This window comes from Setaria viridis, chromosome 2 (assembly GCF_005286985.2).
Source record: "Setaria viridis chromosome 2, Setaria_viridis_v4.0, whole genome shotgun sequence".
In the NCBI taxonomy this organism is placed as follows: domain Eukaryota; kingdom Viridiplantae; phylum Streptophyta; class Magnoliopsida; order Poales; family Poaceae; genus Setaria; species Setaria viridis.
Window position 1 is genome coordinate 3353271 of NC_048264.2, and position 19325 is coordinate 3372595.

A 19325-nucleotide genomic window follows, 5' to 3' on the forward strand; every position below is an offset into this window, starting at 1 on the left:
ACTGAGCCGGCAAATTCTCGAGATTGACGAAGTGACAACTGACGCCTCGTTGTCAAGGACACGTTGCCTACGATTGAAAGAATAGCATCGGTTAAATCCTAAATAAATTTAAAAAATGTGAACATCCGTGCTGTCGAGAACTCGAGTTTAGGTGGGCAGGTTCCACGGCAGATAATTTTACCGGCTAGCTACGCTCTAATTTGGAGCAGCCGATGACATGTACGTGTTGCTGCCACTCACGTAAGAGGAATTGACCACGTGGAGCTCTGTGCATGCACGCATGACATGATCTGGTAGCAATGACATGCTGACTTTATCCTCAATCACAAAACTATGATGTTTCGGTTGCTAGTAGTGGCCTACTGGTTCTCTGTTCTCTCTGATACTGCTGATGAGAGCCATTGCCTTGGACATCGAAAATGTTAGCTGGCAGTGTCACATTGCAAAGGAAATTGTTACTCTGACACGACTCCAGAACTCTCTTTCGCTAGCTTCATGGGATTTCATCAGTAACCTACCCTAGGAAGTCCAACCAAGTTCCAAGTTTACGGCGCCATATTCATGCCGGCTGCCATCTGGTTCAGGAATCATGGTGACATGACGCACAACGAGAAGAGCTGGATGGTGGCCTCCGGCCTCAACTACTAGAGCAATTGGTTGGTAAGCTCGCACTGCATCATTCAGCTTAACTGGTGGGTGACAAAAAGTTGGTTATCTTGACTCGCTACGGTTACACCTTTATAAAGAGTGAAATTCATCAAGAGATTTACATGGATACGGTTGTGATCATTCAGGATAAGTTTACTTCATATATTTGAATTGCAACTAGACACACCCTATCTCTAAGCAAATCTAACCAAACTTGACCAGATCACAACCGCACAAGGACCATTGAGTCCGAACACGTTACAAACATATCTTTTAACAGTGGGTTCCTTTCAACGAAAACATTGATTTAGTGAATTATCCTGCCCATGTGTAAATTGAACTGTTCAACCAGTAAAGCCTGAGAACAAGTTGGGCTTTCGTCATTTAGTAGGGCCTAGCCTATTCTTCTCTCGTGGTGTCCACGTAAGAGAGATTGAGAGCAAGAATTTTCGGCTCGAAATGAATCAGTATTTTTTCGACCCGACCGACAAATACTCACAATTATACATATTCAACTCCGTCTTCTTCCCGTTTTGTTTACCTTCCGTGATGATCAGCGGCCTTCAACCGGAACTTTGGATTTGCAATCTGCAATGCGGTAAAGGCATCGAAGCCGAGGCGCAGGGTCATGTAGGAGGCCGTCGTGCCCGGCGAGTTTCTTCAGGTGAGGTAAGGTGCGGCCGCCGTGGCTCGTGCTCCGTTGCTCTGGATGCTCCTGCGTTATCAGTTCTGCTCCAGCCTTGTGTCCGCAGCCGGCAGCCCGGCATGCGCAGCACACCAGCAGGCCAAACTTGCTTGGAAGCACCCAACGCCACCACATCACACAATTCACTGAACAGGCGGGAAGTCTGCCTAGCGCCTGGCCCGGCCCCTTTCGCGAGGCGTCCTGGGCCGTGCGGCATCTGCTGGCCTCGGATTGCATCCACTCGAAGAAGAGAAGAGAAAACTTTTCCTCAATAAAATAAACGGCCAAGATGAAACCAAATAAAAAAAAAGTTTGAACTTGTGTTAATTGTGTTGATTATTTAAGTATCAAGATGATATCAAATAAAAAGGTTTGAACTTAAAATTTGTAGATCTCGTCGAGATCTACAATTTTCATATAAATTTTATCTCCATCCAAGTTCATATGAATTAGTTATGATTTTTTGAAAGTATACTGCCTAGAGGAAGAAACTTGCCACCGGTTCAACTGGCGGTAGCTTACGTATAGGTATAGATTTGCAATTTTTTATTAGACCATATATTTTTACAAAATATTAAAATAAAAAAATAAAAAAAAATCTCGGATTGCGTCCACTCGAAGAGAAAAGAAAACCTTTCCTCAATAAAATAAACGGCGCTGCTAGCATCCAGACGTCCACCAACGAAACATTAAAAATTACCTAGCGAAACATCAGCGATCATTGTTTGCAACATGAAAAATAATATGTAAAAATGATTATATGGTTCGATTCTGGGATAGAAAATTCCCACCACAACATGAACACTATGTAACAACATTCACTATGAAATATGTAAAAATAATAATTGCAACATCTTTAAGTATTGTAACATATGTCGAAGCATCTAATTTTTTTTTAATAAGATATCGGATGTCAGTGCTAGCATTAGAAAAAAAAAGAGAGAAGAAATATCACTACAATTCAACCGGAATGTGATTCCATTCCGGCACCACCACTACGACTACGACACTACCATGGGCTGGAATGACGCCGTTAACAGAAGAAAACTTATAATATCAGAACTCAAAAGAAAAGGTGTCCGCAAAACACACCGCCGTGTCCACCTCTTCGGGTGGGCCGGTCAATTATGTGTGTGCTTTACCCCAAAAAATGTGTACGTGCTTGGTAACTTCTCTAGAATTTTGCCGGAATCAGAAAACTTTATATTAATAGTAGTATTATATAGACACGTCTAAAAATGAAAAAAAAGGATAAATTAGAAAAATGGGCGGCCCCAAAGGCCCAAACGTCGCGGCTGGTAGGTCCGGTTTCTCCGCGGGCCCCACCTGGCAGCGACCCCCAATCAAACTGCCACGGGCGCTACCCGCCCGCCCGCGCAGGTACGCGACAACGACAAGCCTCCCGGCCACGTGCCGCCACGCCCGTCCCCATCCGCCGCCACGTAGGCACCCATCCGACGGCTGCCCTTCATCCATAGCCGCAACGGTGCGTCCTCCGCCGTCCACTCCCTTCCCGCCTCCCGGCTCACCCGCTCCCCCACTCGGCGCCCCCACTGCGATGCGGCCCCACTGCCTCCGTCCCCACATGTCATGGATCCGAAAACCCCCCGCGCGCCGTCGGGTGGTGCCGAGCCGCCCGTGAGTGGGAGGGAGACGAGAAAGCGACGAGGGGGAGGCGGACGCGGACGCGTGCGAACCAGAGGCCGCCTGCCCGGAGAGAGAGCTCTCACTCCCCTCGCCCTCACCCTCATCGTCATCGCCTCCGTCCTCGCTCGGTCCTCTCCATCCCTTCCCCTTCCACCCCCGATCGGGACCGCGCGCCGCCTCCGATCGATCTCCGGGATGCGGTTCTGACGCCGGGCTCCACCGATTCCACCCGACCGAGCCCCGCGTTTCGCTCCCCTGAATCCCCGTGTCCCCACAGGGGTGGCTGCGTGACAGTCCGGCGCCGTCCGCCATGGCCGTGTCCTCGCCGATGGTGCTGTCCCTGCTCCTCCTCGCGTCGCTCACCGCGCTGCTGGTCCTGGCCCCGCGCCTGTCCCCGCCGCCGCAGCCGGCGGTGGCGGCCGCCGCGGGCGAGGACGCGCCCCCGCACCCGGCCAGGGGTGGCGGTTTGAAAGGCGCGGCGAGCGGCGGCGGAGTCGGGGCGGCGGGTGTGGGGGAGGAGGCCGACGACCTGCGGCTGTTCCGGCGCGCGGCGCTGGAGGCGGCGGCGGGGGAGGAGGCGGCGGGCCCGCCCAAGGTGGCGTTCCTGTTCCTCACCAACTCGGACCTCACCTTCGCGCCGCTCTGGGAGCGGTTCTTCGCCGGGAACGCGGCGCGGTTCACCGTGTACGTCCACGCCGACCCGGCCGCGGCGCTGCGCCTGGCCCCCACGCCCTCGTTCCGGGGCCGCTTCGTCGCCGCCAAGCCCACCCGCCGCGCCGACGCCAGCCTCATCGCCGCCTCGCGCCGCCTCCTGGCGGCGGCGCTGCTCGACGACCCCGCCAACGCCTACTTCGCGCTGCTCTCCCAGCACTGCGTCCCACTCCACTCCTTCAACCGCCTCTACGCCGCGCTCTTCCCGCCCTCCCCTCCTCCCTCCGCCGCCGCGCGCCACCGGCGGCTCCCCAGCTACATCGAGGTGCTGACGGGGGAGCCGCAGATGCCGTCGCGCTACGCGGCGCGCGGCGAGGGCGCCATGCTCCCGGAGGTCCCCTACGAGCGCTTCCGCATCGGCTCCCAGTTCTTCACGCTCGCCCGCCGCCATGCCGTGCTCGTGGTCCGGGAGCGCCGCCTCTGGCGCAAGTTCCGCGCGCCCTGCCTCCCCGAGGCGGCGCAGGACGAGTGCTACCCGGAGGAGCACTACTTCCCGACGCTGCTCGACATGGCCGACCCCGCCGGCGTCGCGCGGTACACGCTCACCCGCGTCAACTGGACGGGGAGCGTCGCGGGGCACCCGCACAGGTACGCCGCGGCGGAGGTGACGCCGCGGCTCATCGACGAGCTCCGCGCCTCCAACCACACACACCCGCACATGTTCGCGCGCAAGTTCGCGCCCGACTGCCTCGGCCCGCTACTCGCCATCGCCGACACAGTCATCTTCAAGGACTGACGGACGCGGTTGCCCTGCTTCCACCAGGCTGCTCTGCACGGCCGAGGTATGATCTGAGCCTGAATTACCCACCTTGTCTGAACTCCAACCTTCTTCATTCAGAGCTGCTTAAATTTCAGTAGTTCTTGATCTTGCCATGAACCTTTGCATACCTTTAAACATGCTGAATTTGCAATTCCTAGTAGTCAAGTAGATGCTAAAAGTGAATTGAAGTGAATTTGTAGTGTAGTTCCACTCTGCAAAGTGAATTAAGGTGCAGTAAATCGTTTATGGTTGAAACAAAGAGGGTTGGTTTTGTCAGTGCAGCAATTCAGCTCTGTTCTTCTTCATTTGACACTGCAAATTAGTACGGCCCCAACTTAAATCTCATATGAACCCACTCCGATGTTGCTTTGCTTCATGCCATTGCAATTTGCAACGAAAGCCGCTGCCTCCATTAGTGCAAATGGAAAACCCTGTCCTGCAGGTGGCCAAGAAAACTTTGTACTCTCGGTTGCCTACCGAGGTCATGCACGGACGTGTCGTAGAGTTGACAACGATATCCTAATAATCCCCCCAATCGAAGAAGTCTCTAACCAGCGCTGCCCGCTGCCACGCACTGCCTCCTCATTTGACTATCTCGGCCGATCTTTCCGTGCGGATTAGGTTTGTCGTGGTTGGTTTCGTTTCACATCTGCCAATTTCCATCGATCAATGAATCAAAGCTGCTAGCTACTGGTCCACTGAATCTAACAACTCCGTTTGGATGATCCTTTGCAGGGATCAAAGCCGGGCCCAGCGACAAGGAAAGCTGTGGCCCTTCCTCTTTGCAGTTCGTTTGCATCTTCAGAGTTCGTTCAGACTTGAGTCATCCCCCACGTCTGTTGGGAGAAAAGGAAAAAAAAAAGTGTTCAGGTCCTCTCCTCCTCCCCTGTACTAGTAGTACATCAGCGCTTCTGTACTTCCTGTATGTAGACTAGAGGAGAAGAAGAAGAAGAAGAAAGCAAAGCAAGCAACGGCCTGAAGCGAAGCGGAAGGCGTTGCAGCCTTGCAGGGATCGTCATCAGATGATCCATGATCCATCCGGTGTAGTATGTGTTTACCTGGAGCAGCCAAAGAAGGCTGCCTGAATGCATAAAAAGGTGATGGATTTGCCTATGTAGTATAAAACCCTCCCTCTTGTACAGCTTGTTGCTTGTGGACTCTGCTGTCGTGTAAGTAAAGCTTACGTGCATAACCAAAAAGGTTGCTTGCAGATTTTTTAATCAGGTTGGGGTCAGCTGCGATTTGCAAAGCAAATTGCGAATGTTTTTGCTTGCGGAGACGCAGAGCTGTTTGCATCACCGTTCTCCAGGCCCTTTTTTGTATCGTTGGGTGCTGAAGAAGATAATAAGATGCTCTGTATCGTACGTATACGCCTCCGGTGGTCGGTGTCGAGAGCCAGTGGTTTTTATCCTTGTCCGATCTCCGTTCTTTGTTCGAAATGTGTTTTTTGTTGGATGGATGGTGCATGGACATTATAAATTGTGAGGCAAATATGGGTGTAAATAATTTGACGTGATTCCCATTTACGTGTATCGGACAAATTATGCGAGACTTTGCGTTCCCTCGCGGACCTCTGATGGCGATGCAAGTGGGCAACGGGGAGCTTGGACGATTGCGCATGCTAGCGTTCCGAGAGGAAAAGATTCTTGTGTGGAGTGGAACGAAGCGCCCAGCTTTTCCCCGTGCCGATGAGTTGACCCGGCACCTCCGGATCGAGGAGATGGAAGCTTCGTTCTCCTTCGCCTGGTGAGGAAGCCATTGGGAGAAAGCTGCGACCGAGGGATCGACGAAGCGGTGCCGGTTTTCAGCATGCAGATCGATGTCATCGACCGCGGGCTGCAGCAAGCACGGGCTGGTGGCGCTGGCGCTCACGCTCGCCGTCGCGGCCACCGCCGGCCGGTCCCCGAGCAGGTGGCACGCATGCAGAGCCGCCACCGCGGCGGCCGCGTGGCGTGCGCGCGCGCTCACCAGCTCCCATGCGTGCGGGGCATGCACGTCCGCCGCCAGGTGGGTGCGCGGCTCGCCGAGAGGGCCAGAGGGTGACGCCGCGCTGTCACGGCCACCCACCCCACTCCAGGCGGTGGCAGATCCGAGGCGATGCCACGCCCACACCCACACCCACGCCGTGCCATGCGGCACATGAGCCCGTGGGCTGTACTCGTGCCCTGAGCCAGTGAGCCCTTGACCTCCCATGGCGCCATATGCCGCCATGGATGGCTCCGTGCAACGCACCCGTGCAGCAGTGCTTGCCGAACGTGCTTCCGAATGATGGTCCCCTGTTGATGACACGCAGCCATCGCGTCTACACTAGCCAAGAACGGTGACGAGACTGGGCCGAGGTTCCGATGTGTTTAGGAGACAGGTGGCTAAACTAGTCCTATCACATCGGATGTTCGGATACTAAATATGAGCTAATTACAAAACTAATAGCAGAACCTCTAGGCTAAATCGCGAGACGAATCTATTAAGTCTAATTAATTCATCATTAGCGAATGGTTACTGTAGCACCACATTGTCAAATTATGGACTAATTAGGCTTAATAGATTCATCTCACGATTTAGCCTAGAGGTTGTGCAATTAGTTTTGTAATTAGCCTATATTTAATACTCCTAATTAGTGTCAAACATCCAATGTGATAGGGTTAAAGTTTAGCCCCCGTCTCCCAAACACCCCTGAAGTTTTGTGTGTGTGTTCAGTGCCAGGTCCATCGTACACAGCTACTCCGCTAGACGTAGCACGTATTCTCTTCTGACTTCTCATCGCGCGTGTGCAATACATGCAAAATAGTCATTTTAATCCCTCAATTTTTGTTTTTGATCAAAGTCATTCTCGTACTGTGTTAACATAAGACTAATGTAAAAGGTCATTTTTACATTTGATTTCTCATCCTCATTTAGCTGCAATTTGACAAGGAAAAAACACTTGCCCTTGGTGTACACTACTCCCAAAAGTGATAAAATGATAGCTCTAATTAAGAAGTTTAAGCATGTTAGTGCCGTTGCACAAACAATTTTGGGATTTGCTTGTAGATGGACCAATGCTCTCTATGTATGTGTTGTATAATAATCGTGGGTCACGATGTATGTGCGTGTGGGCAAAATAATTAGGGCTAAGCTTAATCCCAATCCTGACTCGTGACTAATTATAAAACTGAAGTTTACGTGCACCATTTCATTACCACGAAATGGTTTGATATGTCTTCAGGGATGACGATGAGGATTATAAAACTTAGTTGTTCATCACATAGTGGGAGCGTGCATTGACTTACACTCAATTCATTCGGACCCGTTCAGTGCAAACGATGGTAAATTGAGGGAAGGAGCCAGGGTAAAAGAGACGTTTCACATTGGTCCCATGCTAATATGGAGTCCTACATCAGCACAAGGATGAATTTGATAAAAATAAAAAGTTAAAGGATTAGATTGACCGATCTAAAATCGATCTAAAAGTTTAAGGATGAGCTTGATCTTGGAGCAAAGTTGAGGGACTAAAACGCGTATTGCATATGTACGCAGCCAGTACTATGTACTCTTGTGTAGTGCGCGCGTACTCTCTCGGCCTCTCCTGCTCCTCTATCATCACGCCGCGCGTTGGCTAGATTCGTAGCTCACATGAATGCACACAAGAGGAGAAAGGACGGACCATGTGCCATGGAGAAGCTGTATGGTCAACGGGTGGGTAGGGTGGATCATGGATGTTGAGCCTCGACGTGGTCAAAAAGGAAGACCTCTTTGCCAAAAAGTGAAGCCTCCATTGCCGACCATTTGCATCTCTGATTGCAAATCCTCCATTGCCTGTCTTGGGGCCAAAAAAGAAATTAGATAGGGAGATGTCGATATTGTACGTCATGTCGTTGTCTGCGGCCTTGCGGGCCTTCCTCTCTTTTTGTTGGTGGTGGGTGGCAAAGAGGCCCAACATCATGCTTTTGTTGCAGCCTTGCGGGCCTTAGCATCGTGATGAGGCCCGGAGCAGTAAGGCAGCCAGGAGGCCCATATTGGCCCGAGGAAACAAACGCGAATCTTCCTTCTTCTGCTCTGTTTTCTCTCCGGCTCGTGCATCTGTCGCCTGACCGTGACATCTTGCTGATAAAGTTTTTTTTTTCAGAAGATGCTTAGTGTCACTCTCTACTTCTCAGTTCTCTCTAAACTAAGCATCAAACAGACAGTAGAAGACAGCTCGAACGCCAGCGACAGGTCCGAAAAGCCAAACGTCCTTAACTCAGTTACTCCGTCGTCGTCGGAGAGCAACACCCAAACAGAGGTGTGTGAACAAACGAGACCTGCCTGCCTACGTGGCACCCTCCAAACGATTAGAGGGCAAATTAAAAGCATGCGCTGGGGTTACATTACACGTGAATAAGCCGGGCGTTGACTTGCGGCTGCGGATGGTCAGTCTACCAAATACTCCAGGAGCACAGAAATATCATCACGACATCTTGAGAGAATTTTGTTTTCTTTAGGTTCCTTCTTCAGGAGATCATAAAATTTCTATGACATCGAACGTTAACATACTAATTAGTAGTATTAAACATAGACTAATTACAAAATTAATTGCATAGATCGAAGTTAATTTGTGAGACGAATCTATTAAGCCTAATTATTCCATGATTTGACAATATTGTGCTACAGTAAACATATGCTAATGATGGATTAATTAAGCTTAATAGATTCATCTCGGGAATTAGCCTCCATCTGTGTAATTAGTTTTATAATTAGTTTATATTTAATCCTTCTAATTAGCCTCCATATATTTGATGTGACATGAATTTTAATTCGGACTAAAAGTCTTCTTTTTTAGCGCGACATCTCGAGGATTTGATTTGAGTGTTTCCTTCTCTTCTGTTCTCCATCCGGGAGTAGTTAGATTACCTGGATGCCTTCCTAGATACAAACAAATCCACGCCAAATCAAGCACACGTAAACAGACAGACCAGCGCATCGACCACCTAAGCACGCCATGATTTTTTTTCTCTCTTCGCCCTCTCTCTAGCTAAACACACGCCGTGTAATGTAATCCCGTTCGTCGCTGAGCTGCGGCCGGGCGCATGCAGAGCTCGCGTTGACGGCATTGATCGGCAGGTGCAGAACGAACGCCGAAGCATCGAGCAAGCCAAAGAGCAGCGGCGAGGATGAACGCGCCGCCGGGCGACGGCGGCGGCGGCAGCGCGCACGGCATCTTCGGGGCGAGCGGCATCAGCGGGTTCGGCTACGGCGTGGGCGTCTCCGTCGGCATCCTCCTCGTCGTCTCCACCATCGCGCTCGCCGTCTACTTCTGCACCCGCACCTCCATGCCCGTCGCCGCCGCAGCCGGAGGAGGCGGCGGCTTCGCGCCCGGGCCGCATCGCTCCGGCGAGGGCGACGTCGAGCGGGGCATCGACGAGGCCACGCTCGAGACGTTCCCGGCGGTGGCGTACGCGGAGGCGAGGAAGGCGACGCCGGCAGCGCAGCAGCAGCAGGCGTGCTGCCCCGTCTGCCTCGACAGCTACGGCGACGGCGACGTGGTCCGGGTGCTCCCCGACTGCGGCCACCTGTTCCACCGCGCCTGCGTCGACCCGTGGCTCCGGCAGCGGCCCACGTGCCCCGTCTGCCGGACCTCGCCGATGCCGAGCCCCATGCCCACGCCGCTCGCCGAGGTCACGCCGCTCGCCTTAGCAAGGCAGTCCTGAGGGTTCGTGTGCCGCCTTCTTATAGCACTCTGCTTCGTTTCTTACTCGGCTTATATTGGCGATGCATTTCGATCGTGCACAGTAGGGGTGCAATTAGGGTGCGATCAGCTTGATCAGGAGATTCGGAATTTGTGTAGATTAGGGGGTGTAGATTTGAGTAGAATGTAGAAAGTTAAAGAGTTTCTTTTTTCTGTTTGAAGAATTTGAAATTTGATCACTTTACACTTCATCTTACACAGGGGGGGTTGATGAATGTGCAGAAAATTTGCTCAAAAGATGTTTTCCGTCATCCCAGAATATAAATGTGCAAATAAATCTTGTTAGTGGCCCCTAAAAAAATGGAACTTTTGTTCTCTGCCATTACAAATTTTGCATGAAAGCAAGTTCTAGTTTTCCATGTCCCATAAGATAAACAGTCATACTAATCTGTGTTATGTAACAGCAGTCAGAAAGCTCCTGCCCAACATCTTGAAATTTTCAGAACACAAATTACATTCTCTTTTGACTCTTAACCTTTTCACAAAATCTTACCACTTTGGTTACTCTTTTGACACCAACAAATTCCGAATATCACCCAAAAAAAACATCAAACACTTCTCTACAAGTAATGACGAAATCCCAACAAAGATGATGCAGAAAGACGCAGGTAGTACTGCGCAGCCGGCTGCGCAGATTATCCGCAACTGGCTTCGACCCCAAGCCGCTCGACCTTCCCCTGCAAGTACCTGACGATCTGGGGAATGGAGACGACGGCGCCACCGTCGTCGCCACCGTGCCCGTGCCTGGTGCAGAGCCTCGCGACGATGACGAGGTCCCTGAGCTCCCTGGCGTCGTAGACGCCGCCGAGGTCGGCGTCCACCATCCTGTGCATGGAGCCGGCGAACCCGGGCTCCTGCACCCACCGCACGAGCTCGCCGTCGCCGCCGGGGGACTGCCCCGTCACCAGCTCCAGCACCAGCACGCCGTACTGGAACACCAGCCCCGCCCGCCTCTCCTCAACCTGGTCTGAACAAGAACAATTTTCAAGAAGGTGAGAGCAGTGCAAAATTGGGAGGAATTTGGAGGGTTTTGCGTGGATTGCAGTTGAACTGTTGAAGTTTGCGCCGCGGAAACCTTGGAAGGATTCTGTTGTTGGGAGCTTCATGTCGTGGCTGATCACACTCACGTCGGATAGCTGGAAATGGTTCGTAACTTCATATTCAGAATGCGCATTGTGCACAAGATGCGCAGTGAGAAACTGAGAGTCGATCTCACCTTGGCGACGAAGTTGGCGTCCATGAGCACGTTGCCGGAGTTGACGGCCACATGGAACACCGGGGGATCGCAGAAGTAGTAGAGGTATTCCTGAAACCAGGTCAGGTTCAGAAACCGAATCTGTCAGTATCACTGATCAGGAGGATTCAGTGTGGTTAATCCCAATCCCAAGTTTTCTGTCAGCTTAATCTGAGGAATTTCGAAGTGTGGTTTTACCAGTGCTGCTGCAATATCAATGGCGACCTGCAACCTTGTCCGCCAGTCCAACGGCGTCCTGAGAGGATCTGTCACTCAAGAGACATCAGCGCCGAGGCGACGTAATTTCTGAAGAAGAACTTGGAACATGTCTGTCTGTCAGTTACCGTGGAGGCACTCTTTCAGGCTCCTGTTCTCCATGTGATCGAAGACCAGGAACCTGAGTGAGACATCCAGCATCGTCATCAGAACAGCAGCCAGTTTCCGCTGACAACAACCCTGACACGAACAGAGCGTGGAGGAGGAAGAAGGGGTGAGGAGCCGTTACCTGGCGTGGTGGGCCTCGGCGAAGCCGCGGAGCCTGACGACGTGGCGGTGGTTGAGGCGCGCCAGCAGCTGCAGCTCCAGGTAGAAGGCGGCCTTCCCGCCGCCGCTCCCCTGCTGCTCGTCGTCCCGGGAGCGGCCGGAGCCGGCGGCGCGCCTGACGGTGGCGACGAGGCCGCCGGCGAACCGCGCCCTGTACGCCGTCGCCGCGCCGCGGGGCCCGCCGGCCTCGAGCACCGCGGTGAAGCCTTTGGTGGCCGCCTCGATCTCCCTGGGCGTGAACCTCCTCACGAACGGCAGGGTGCCTGAAACATGTTGCAGCTGGTGGGAGGTGGAAGCGGCCAAGAGCTTGGTAGGGGGACCGAAGAGTGGGAGAGTGGCGTACGCGTGCCGCCTCCTAGGCAGAGGCGGCGGCGGAGGCAAACCCCCATGCTCCTGCTCCCCCGAAGAGAGGATGTGGCAGCCGACAGCGGCGCGCACCGGGATCGGCGGCGCGCCGTCAGAGTCAGAGGCCCTGCGGCGTCCAGAGCAGAGCAGGGAAGCGCAGGCGGCTGCAGATGCGACGCGGATTGGATGCCGGGCTGGCTGGCCGGCCTGGTGATGATGATGATGAATGGATGGGCCGGCAAAGGACCGTCCGGTTGTTTTCTTGCTGTTGTTTATGGCGGAGCTGGAGCTGGAGCTCTGCAGGAGTACGGACTACGGAGGCAGGGAAGACGAGCGATCCTCCCTCTCAGTACCTCTCTCATCCACTGACGACTTGTCTAATGGCCTTCTTAATGAGTTCATCAGCGAGCACGAATCCCGGGAAAGAGGGGCACTAACACTAACAGCGAGTTAATGCTAGTGCTGGTGAAAATTAATCCCATTTGTCGGCCCCCCATGATGCCGTGTTCAGCTCCTGCCTTCCACTGCGCGCAGTGGCTCTCAAGTTTCGCATCAGGAAAAGGCTCCTGCCGGCTTTTCGCTTGGGCCCCTTCCAAAGCTGCACCGCATGCTCCGACCTATACAGATCGCCATTCTTTATTTCTTTTGTTTTTGCAAAGATGGCACAAATATCATCCAGCAAAAGCTGCTGTTTTCACCAACAATACTCGCGCAGAAAACAAAAAAATAAAAATAAAATGCAGCTCATGGTTTGCAGTGAATGTTGGGGGGGTTAGTTTCTTGGCCAGTCATACCAGTGAAACAGCCTTGATTCCGAGTCTCTCTTGGGTACAGAAATTAAGCCATCCATGCGTGATGCGTACTGCCACTGTAGCGGTGGCCACACCAGAGATCACACTGGAGAACCAGAATCTTTCCGCAGTGCAGTTCTTCGCCCGCGCTCGCTGCTGTTCGTTCTACCTCCCGCCGACCACGTACGAGTTCTAGAGCCTCCGCCTCCGTGGACGAAGACGAATTTCGCCGGAATTGCAGTCGGCAAAGGGACACGAGAAGAGCTAATGACTACGACTTTTTGTGTAAAGTGCTCTCTACGTCGGGCATATAGGGCACGATTGGTTGGGTGCCCATTCCAAAATCATGGCATGGCTAGAAATTTTGACTATCAATTGGTTCATGACCAAGAATTGGCATGCCAATATTTATAGCCAAATTTATGGCAAGTCACTAGAAACTTCTTGAAACTCAAAAGTATGAAAAGTATTGGTTGCCATACATTGGCACCAAACGAAATAGGTATCAAAATTTCTACTCTAACTCTGGCATGCCCTGATTTTGGCGAGCCTTGATTTTGGCATGCCCTGATTTTGGCCGGACAAGAATTGGAATCCAACCCATCATGCTCATATGCTTTGCTTGAGGTTACAAAGATGTTTTGGCGCTACTACCATGCTTGCAAACATAGGGACATGAAAAATTATAAAGGAAATATGGATGAACATGCTCCCTCCGTCGCAAATTACTATTTATTTTGACTTTTCTATATATATACATTCTGATATATGCACCTAGATATATGTAATGTCTAGATACATAGCAAAACTCATGTATCTAGAAAAGTCAAAATGAATAGTAATTTGTGACGGAGGGAGTATGATGCAATCATCTATGCAACGCATGACATTTGTTAAAAAAAATTGTTTCAAAAAACCTATGCGAATGATGAATTTGAGTACGAACAGAAAATTTGATTAGTTGTGATGCAACAATGTCATGCGTGACACAAGTATCCTTGCCCAGCACCCGATTGAGAGCTTTGCTGACGGTATTTATCTAGGTGAACGCTGTGGTGCCCCGGTGCAAACATTTCTTGTGGTTGCTGCACCACGACCGCCTGCCCTCCGCAGCCCTCCCGCACCACCGAAATATCATTGATTCCCCCGCTCTGTCCCTTCCGCGGCGCCCATGAAGATCAAGACACCACCATTGCGTGGCTGATTTGGAAAGTCCGCAATGCGCTTGTGTTCCAAGGTTAGCACATACCACCGGGTGCCTGTGTGCACGCTGTTGCCGCGGATACCAACTTATGGGTGCACAGGGTGCGGCACCCAAACCACTGCTTCTTGCTTAAAAATGTTTAGTACACAGCTTTGTAACATAACCTAAGCATTCATGTATTCCTTCCCTCCCCCTCTTCACAAAATTGTACACAACAATCTCGCGTATTATTATAAATGTTCAGACCAGCTTCTTGCATGCCGTAGTTCTAAAAAAAAACTTCAAACCATATGTGCAAAAGCTGTCACACGTGTGATATGTGCACAAAGGTAGGGTAATCCAGGGTTTGGTGTTGCAAAAATGATTTTAAACTTTTTATACCCTTTTCACACCATGTAAACTAACTACTTCTACTTGGTCTAGTTGTTCGAATTCTTTCAACTTAAAAACCCAGCATTTCAATATGGTTGGCAAGCAACAGCTATCTCCCGTTGGCAAGAAATACACAAATACCACATATTTAGTTCTAACTTTTTTCATATAAAAAAATTAACGTGCGCCCCTCCCTCCCTTCTAAGTTCTAAACAGTTTTACATCAAAGTAGCTCAAGAAAGCCAACTACTTAGTTGACCTGAATGATTCCAAAATCCAAACGAAATTGAAAAGCCAACCACTTCAGGTTCGATGCCTTAGCCCACAAAAACTTATAATCCCCTTCTATTATATATTTGAATTTGTAGACACCTCCACGCCGGTGCAGAAGTAAATTCATCCATTTTTTTTTTCAAGGAATGAATTTAGCCAAACTTCCATGTCGTAACGTAGCTCGAAGAAATGGATGAAAGCACAACGCAAATTATCCTGGCTCTGTTTGTTAATTAATTAGTTTTTGATGGTGTTAGCCGCAAAACCTTTTCCGGAATTAACCGAGAACACCATTAGTTTTTTTACCGGGCCCACAAGTCAGTCTCCCGGCCACCGACCAATCCTCATCCAAATCCCCAAAGTCAAAAGGCCACGCGAGACTTCCAAGATAAAATTCGTCGAAGAAGCCGAGCTCGCACGAACTCTCTTTCCCCCACCGGCCCACCCTCCCCCTCAATTTTGTTTTTTATAAATCCCACCCCGAGAATCTCTCCGCCTCACAAACGAGTCCTCCCACCGCACGCAAGCCACGAGCAGAGAGTCCACGAGTCGCCATGGCGAGCAAGCAGAGCCTCCGCCTCGTCCTCGCCGCCGTCGCCGTCGCCGCCTGCCTCCTCCTCCTCCCCGCCGCCTCGGCCGCCACCTCCGTCGAGTACTGCAGTGAGTATCCCGCCTCCGAAAATCCCCCCTGTTTGGGCTGCAAATTCTCGCGGGGGCTGTGGAAAGTTCGGCTTCTGATCTCCCGTTGCTGTTTCCGTGCAGATAAGGGGAAGAAGTACCCGGTGAAGGTGAGCGGGGTGGAGATCGTGCCCGATCCGGTCCAGCCCGGCCAGCCCGCCACCTTCAAAATCTCCGCTTCCACTGGTATGGTTGCCTGGCTGCAGCAGATTCAGCTAATTTTGCCCCCTTGTTGCTAAATCTCTCTACGCTTCACGTTAACTCATGTGCCCGTAGTCAGTACTTTGTTCGGCAGTAAGTTTGGCGCGCGTATGCCTAGGACTACGAAGGAAATTACTAATTAGTAGCCTAAGTTCGTCCAAGGACTGAAATTTGACTTGGAATTTTCCTAGAGTATTTATGTTTCTGGCAGTACTAGTACCTTTGGTTGCTGTCGCTGGGCGTAATTCCTTGTGCGTCTCCGGTGCTGTTCAGGGTTGGGATTTGCTGTCACATTTTTTCCTAGTGTACTGTTGTTGGATTATCAGGCTCTTTGGAAAGTCTTTGACGTGTTACAGTGTTAGATGCTTGAGGAGTAGTTAGTTATTTATTCGGTGATTTTAGTGTAGTACTTAGGACTCTGTAAGAAATTAGCAGTTTCCAATCTTTAAGTTGCACTAGATTTTGAATAGAACTTTACTCGTATTTAACTTTGTAGCAGTAGTACTGCCTTGAGTGCGGCTGGTGTGCAGCTGGACGTAATTTCTTGTGTATGTACAGTGCTATTCAGGATTTGAGTTTGGGAAGGTTCTTGTGTACGGTTAACGAATGGCTGGGGTCATTGGTTGCTTAGGAGAACCTTTTGAGGTGTTAAGACTGAGATTTGCATACATATATGGCGTTCCTGATTGCTTTGGATAATTTCAGTTCTCTTTTGTCACTTTATAAGTTTCTCCACTGGTGACACTATATTGAAGGGTTCGATGTCATGCCAACCATGCGGCAATGCTCTTGAGCCTTAGAGGGGTGATGGTGGCCTAAAGTGAGGTGGATAGAATTTGTCTTAAGGCTACTCTGATAGTCCAAACTCTGTGCATGTAGTGGGTTTGGTTTTAGTGCTAGCGCAACTATCTTGAAAAATAGTCCTTTTCCATGACATTATGGCGCGATGACAAAAATCTTTCTGAAGGATGCAACTTTAAGATTGCTTGCTATCATATCTTTCAGATTCATAGTGAGCTACTGCAGGTCAGGGTGATATAATTCCTTGCGAAGGTACTAGGTTGCTTGCTTCCATGTGTCCAGGCATCATCTTGAACATACAGCAGGGCAGGAGGCTGTGTACTGCCACCTGCCTATGAGAAACAATATAGGTTGCTAGTGGTACACTAGAATATTTGTTGGGGATAATGCGGCCACATGTAACATTATATTATCACGGTGTCTAGTATTTTGATGTCCTTTGTTTAGTGGTTGACGTAGATGTAGTCTTTTGCGCCCCTTCAGTTTCTGTTGAATTCTTATGATGTTTTAGCTTCTATACAACACGTTCGTTTAGTCTTGTTACTCTTGTACCAGAATGGTGCACCTTCTATGAAGGGGTAACAGTGAAGTGACTTAACCACAGATCGCACCCAATAAATAGCATCTTTACTGATTCTTGAAAAGGTAAACTAAAACCTAAAAGTTTCAACCTAATTGAGTCATCTTCATGTTACTTGTCTAGTTGTCTTGCCCTTCACATGGCAAGTTACGGGATGACTGACTGATCTCTCGGTGCATAGTAATAAAGATCATAGAGTAATTTGTCCTTTAGTGGCATCATAGTAATATTCCGTCCGTGACATCTAAAGTTTCAGCATATTGGCACATGCAGAATATTTATTCATGTACCCAGTGAACCATCCAAAATTTGGAATTTGGAAATAGTATTCAGTCTGACTCATCCCAACTGTACCTGATTTTTTTTTATCAGATGTTAGTGCTGTAAGAGGTTGAACATATGTGAGTCTTGCGGCAAGTCAGTCACCTGCATTTGCATATGTTGTAGCTCTTGTGTGGCGTGTGGGGAAACTTTTGAGCTTCTTTCTTTGAGCTTCTTTCTCTTTTAATCAATATTTTTTCTGAAAAACACTACTATTTGTATGTTATGTATCGATATGAAAGAATCATAACTTTGTTGTATTTTATTTACAACATGACAGTATGACATTAGTTGTGAGGATGGGATTGAAACTTTCAATTTTTTTTGCCTTTTATTACATCCTTGCAAAAACAAACCATAACTCTTTCCATGAATTTTCAGATAAAACCATCAAGACGGGGAAGCTGCAAATTGATGTCAAGTATTTCTTCTTCTCCGTGCACTCGGAAACTCGCGACATCTGTGGAGAGACTACCTGTCCAGCAACTGGCAACTTCGTGCTCTCTCACGGGCAGACATTACCGAGTTTCACTCCACCGGTGAGATTTTCTACATCATTGCCAGGACTGCACACTTAGTATTGTTTTCTGAAAATCCCAGATACCAACTTCTTCCTCCGTTGCATTTTCTTAGGACCTGACAGATAGCATACCTCCTACATATCGAATTACTTGTTAATTTTGATTCATGATCATGTGCATTTGTTCCGTTGCAGGGTTCTTACACCATCACCATGAAGATGCTGGGGGACAACAACGAGGAACTGAGCTGCATCTCGTTTGGGTTCAGCATCGGGTGGGTTGCTTCCAGCTGAATGGATGCATCTGAGGCGAGCACCGGAAATACCCAATGGATGTAATTATGAACCACACTGTATCCTATGACTCCCAGTAGTGCTGAGGTCTTATGTACGCTTCGAGGGTGTCGCGAGACTTACTGTTCAACTAAGACGTTTTTTATCCAGAGTTGAACGTCACAATAAAGCAAAATCTGGTTATCATGAAACGAGATGCGGTGTGCTTGGTGAAATTTGTTCACGCACTGAATCCGGTTTGGATGTACGCGTGCTATTGACTATACCTGCTTCCGTAGTTGCAGTACTATACTATAGCCACAGGCCGTATGGAAAATCATGACATGGACAGCTCAGAGTTGCAGTTGTACCTGTCAATACGGATGGTAAGGATGGGCATTTTAACTCGATTGAAATTTGTCATCCCAGTAATGATGAATCAACTCAAGTTTTCTCTTTAGTTACACGGATCAAGTACTCCTAGAATTTAACAGAAGAAAACGGGTTTAAATTTTTTCTACTCTTTTTTGGTGGGAAACTGGGATTGTTGGGTAATTTGCTACTTCTTTTAATCAGAAAAATTGATGATTTGCCACTCTATTTCGTAGCATTGCGAGCATCGGAGAATGTGAGTAGTTTAACTGAAGCTGTAAAAAACACCTGGCATTTGAACAGCAGTATGGAGAAAATTCGTACTAAAAAAAACATGTGTGTGCTAACATTTTCTTAGAAACGGTTGCGTGTTAATTTCCAATAGCCTTTTTCTGCAAGCAGCGGTACACGCACTAAACTTTAAAAAGAAAACATCTTTAATGAAAACGAGACTCTTATCTTATCTGTTAGATTTCTTCAAGGGATTTTTTTTTTAAAAAAAGATTTCTTCAAGAGTACTCTTCAACCCGAAGATAATGCGACATTGCGGATTAGAATGTGCCATGTCATTGTTTTTCTTTGAAACAGTTTCTTCCTTCACTTCCGTTGAAAAATGGTTAATTTGCGTGCCGTTGCTGCTCGTAAAACCGTTTTGTAACCAG

General features: G+C 49.5%; 4 protein-coding genes across 5 annotated transcripts; 3 read left to right on the forward strand and 1 right to left on the reverse strand.

Annotated features, from left to right (window-relative positions):
- The first annotated feature begins 2991 nt into the window (after nt 1–2991).
- LOC117846053 (glycosyltransferase BC10) lies at nt 2992–5408 on the forward strand. Its single transcript, XM_034727153.2, has 2 exons — nt 2992–4473; nt 5187–5408. The coding sequence occupies exon 1, from the start codon at nt 3291–3293 to the stop codon at nt 4425–4427; it is 1137 nt and encodes a 378-aa protein (XP_034583044.1). The 5' UTR covers nt 2992–3290; the 3' UTR covers nt 4428–4473; nt 5187–5408.
- A 3886-nt stretch (nt 5409–9294) lies between these two features.
- On the forward strand, nt 9295–10346 carry LOC117842211 (RING-H2 finger protein ATL70). The gene has a single exon (XM_034722580.2). The coding sequence runs from the start codon at nt 9581–9583 to the stop codon at nt 10115–10117; it is 537 nt and encodes a 178-aa protein (XP_034578471.1). The 5' UTR covers nt 9295–9580; the 3' UTR covers nt 10118–10346.
- Nucleotides 10347–10453: 107 nt separating this feature from the next.
- On the reverse strand, nt 10454–12839 carry LOC117842210 (probable receptor-like protein kinase At1g49730). Of its 2 annotated transcripts, XM_034722579.2 has the most exons (7): nt 12276–12836; nt 11895–12195; nt 11734–11786; nt 11588–11655; nt 11372–11461; nt 11231–11291; nt 10454–11122 (listed from the first exon to the last, which is right to left on the reverse strand). In XM_034722579.2, the coding sequence occupies exons 1-7, from the start codon at nt 12319–12321 to the stop codon at nt 10791–10793; spliced, it is 951 nt and encodes a 316-aa protein (XP_034578470.1). In that variant the 5' UTR covers nt 12322–12836; the 3' UTR covers nt 10454–10790. The 2 variants fall into 2 exon arrangements, with proteins under 2 accessions (XP_034578470.1, XP_034578469.1); XM_034722578.2 differs by having other exon boundaries at nt 10454–11291; nt 12276–12839.
- A 2569-nt stretch (nt 12840–15408) lies between these two features.
- Nucleotides 15409–18503, forward strand: LOC117845176 (phosphatidylglycerol/phosphatidylinositol transfer protein). The gene is made up of 4 exons (XM_034726119.2): nt 15409–15577; nt 15680–15781; nt 17880–18037; nt 18214–18503. Exons 1-4 carry the CDS (start codon nt 15472–15474, stop codon nt 18310–18312), a joined length of 465 nt encoding a protein of 154 aa, XP_034582010.1. The 5' UTR covers nt 15409–15471; the 3' UTR covers nt 18313–18503.
- Nucleotides 18504–19325: the final 822 nt, after the last annotated feature.

Coding starts and splice junctions, on each gene's coding strand:
- LOC117842210 (XM_034722578.2), bottom strand. CDS start 12,321: ATGGGGGTTTGCCTCCGCCGCCGCCTCTGCCTAGGAGGCGGCACGC. Junction 11,656..11,733: donor CCTGAAAGAGTGCCTCCACG/GTAACTGACAGA, acceptor CTTGAGTGACAG/ATCCTCTCAGGACGCCGTTG. Junction 11,462..11,587: donor TTGATATTGCAGCAGCACTG/GTAAAACCACAC, acceptor ACCTGGTTTCAG/GAATACCTCTACTACTTCTG.
- LOC117845176 (XM_034726119.2), top strand. CDS start 15,472: ATGGCGAGCAAGCAGAGCCTCCGCCTCGTCCTCGCCGCCGTCGCCGTC. Junction 15,578..15,679: donor CACCTCCGTCGAGTACTGCA/GTGAGTATCCCG, acceptor GTTTCCGTGCAG/ATAAGGGGAAGAAGTACCCG. Junction 18,038..18,213: donor TACCGAGTTTCACTCCACCG/GTGAGATTTTCT, acceptor GTTCCGTTGCAG/GGTTCTTACACCATCACCAT.
- LOC117846053 (XM_034727153.2), top strand. CDS start 3,291: ATGGCCGTGTCCTCGCCGATGGTGCTGTCCCTGCTCCTCCTCGCGTCG.
- LOC117842211 (XM_034722580.2), top strand. CDS start 9,581: ATGAACGCGCCGCCGGGCGACGGCGGCGGCGGCAGCGCGCACGGCATC.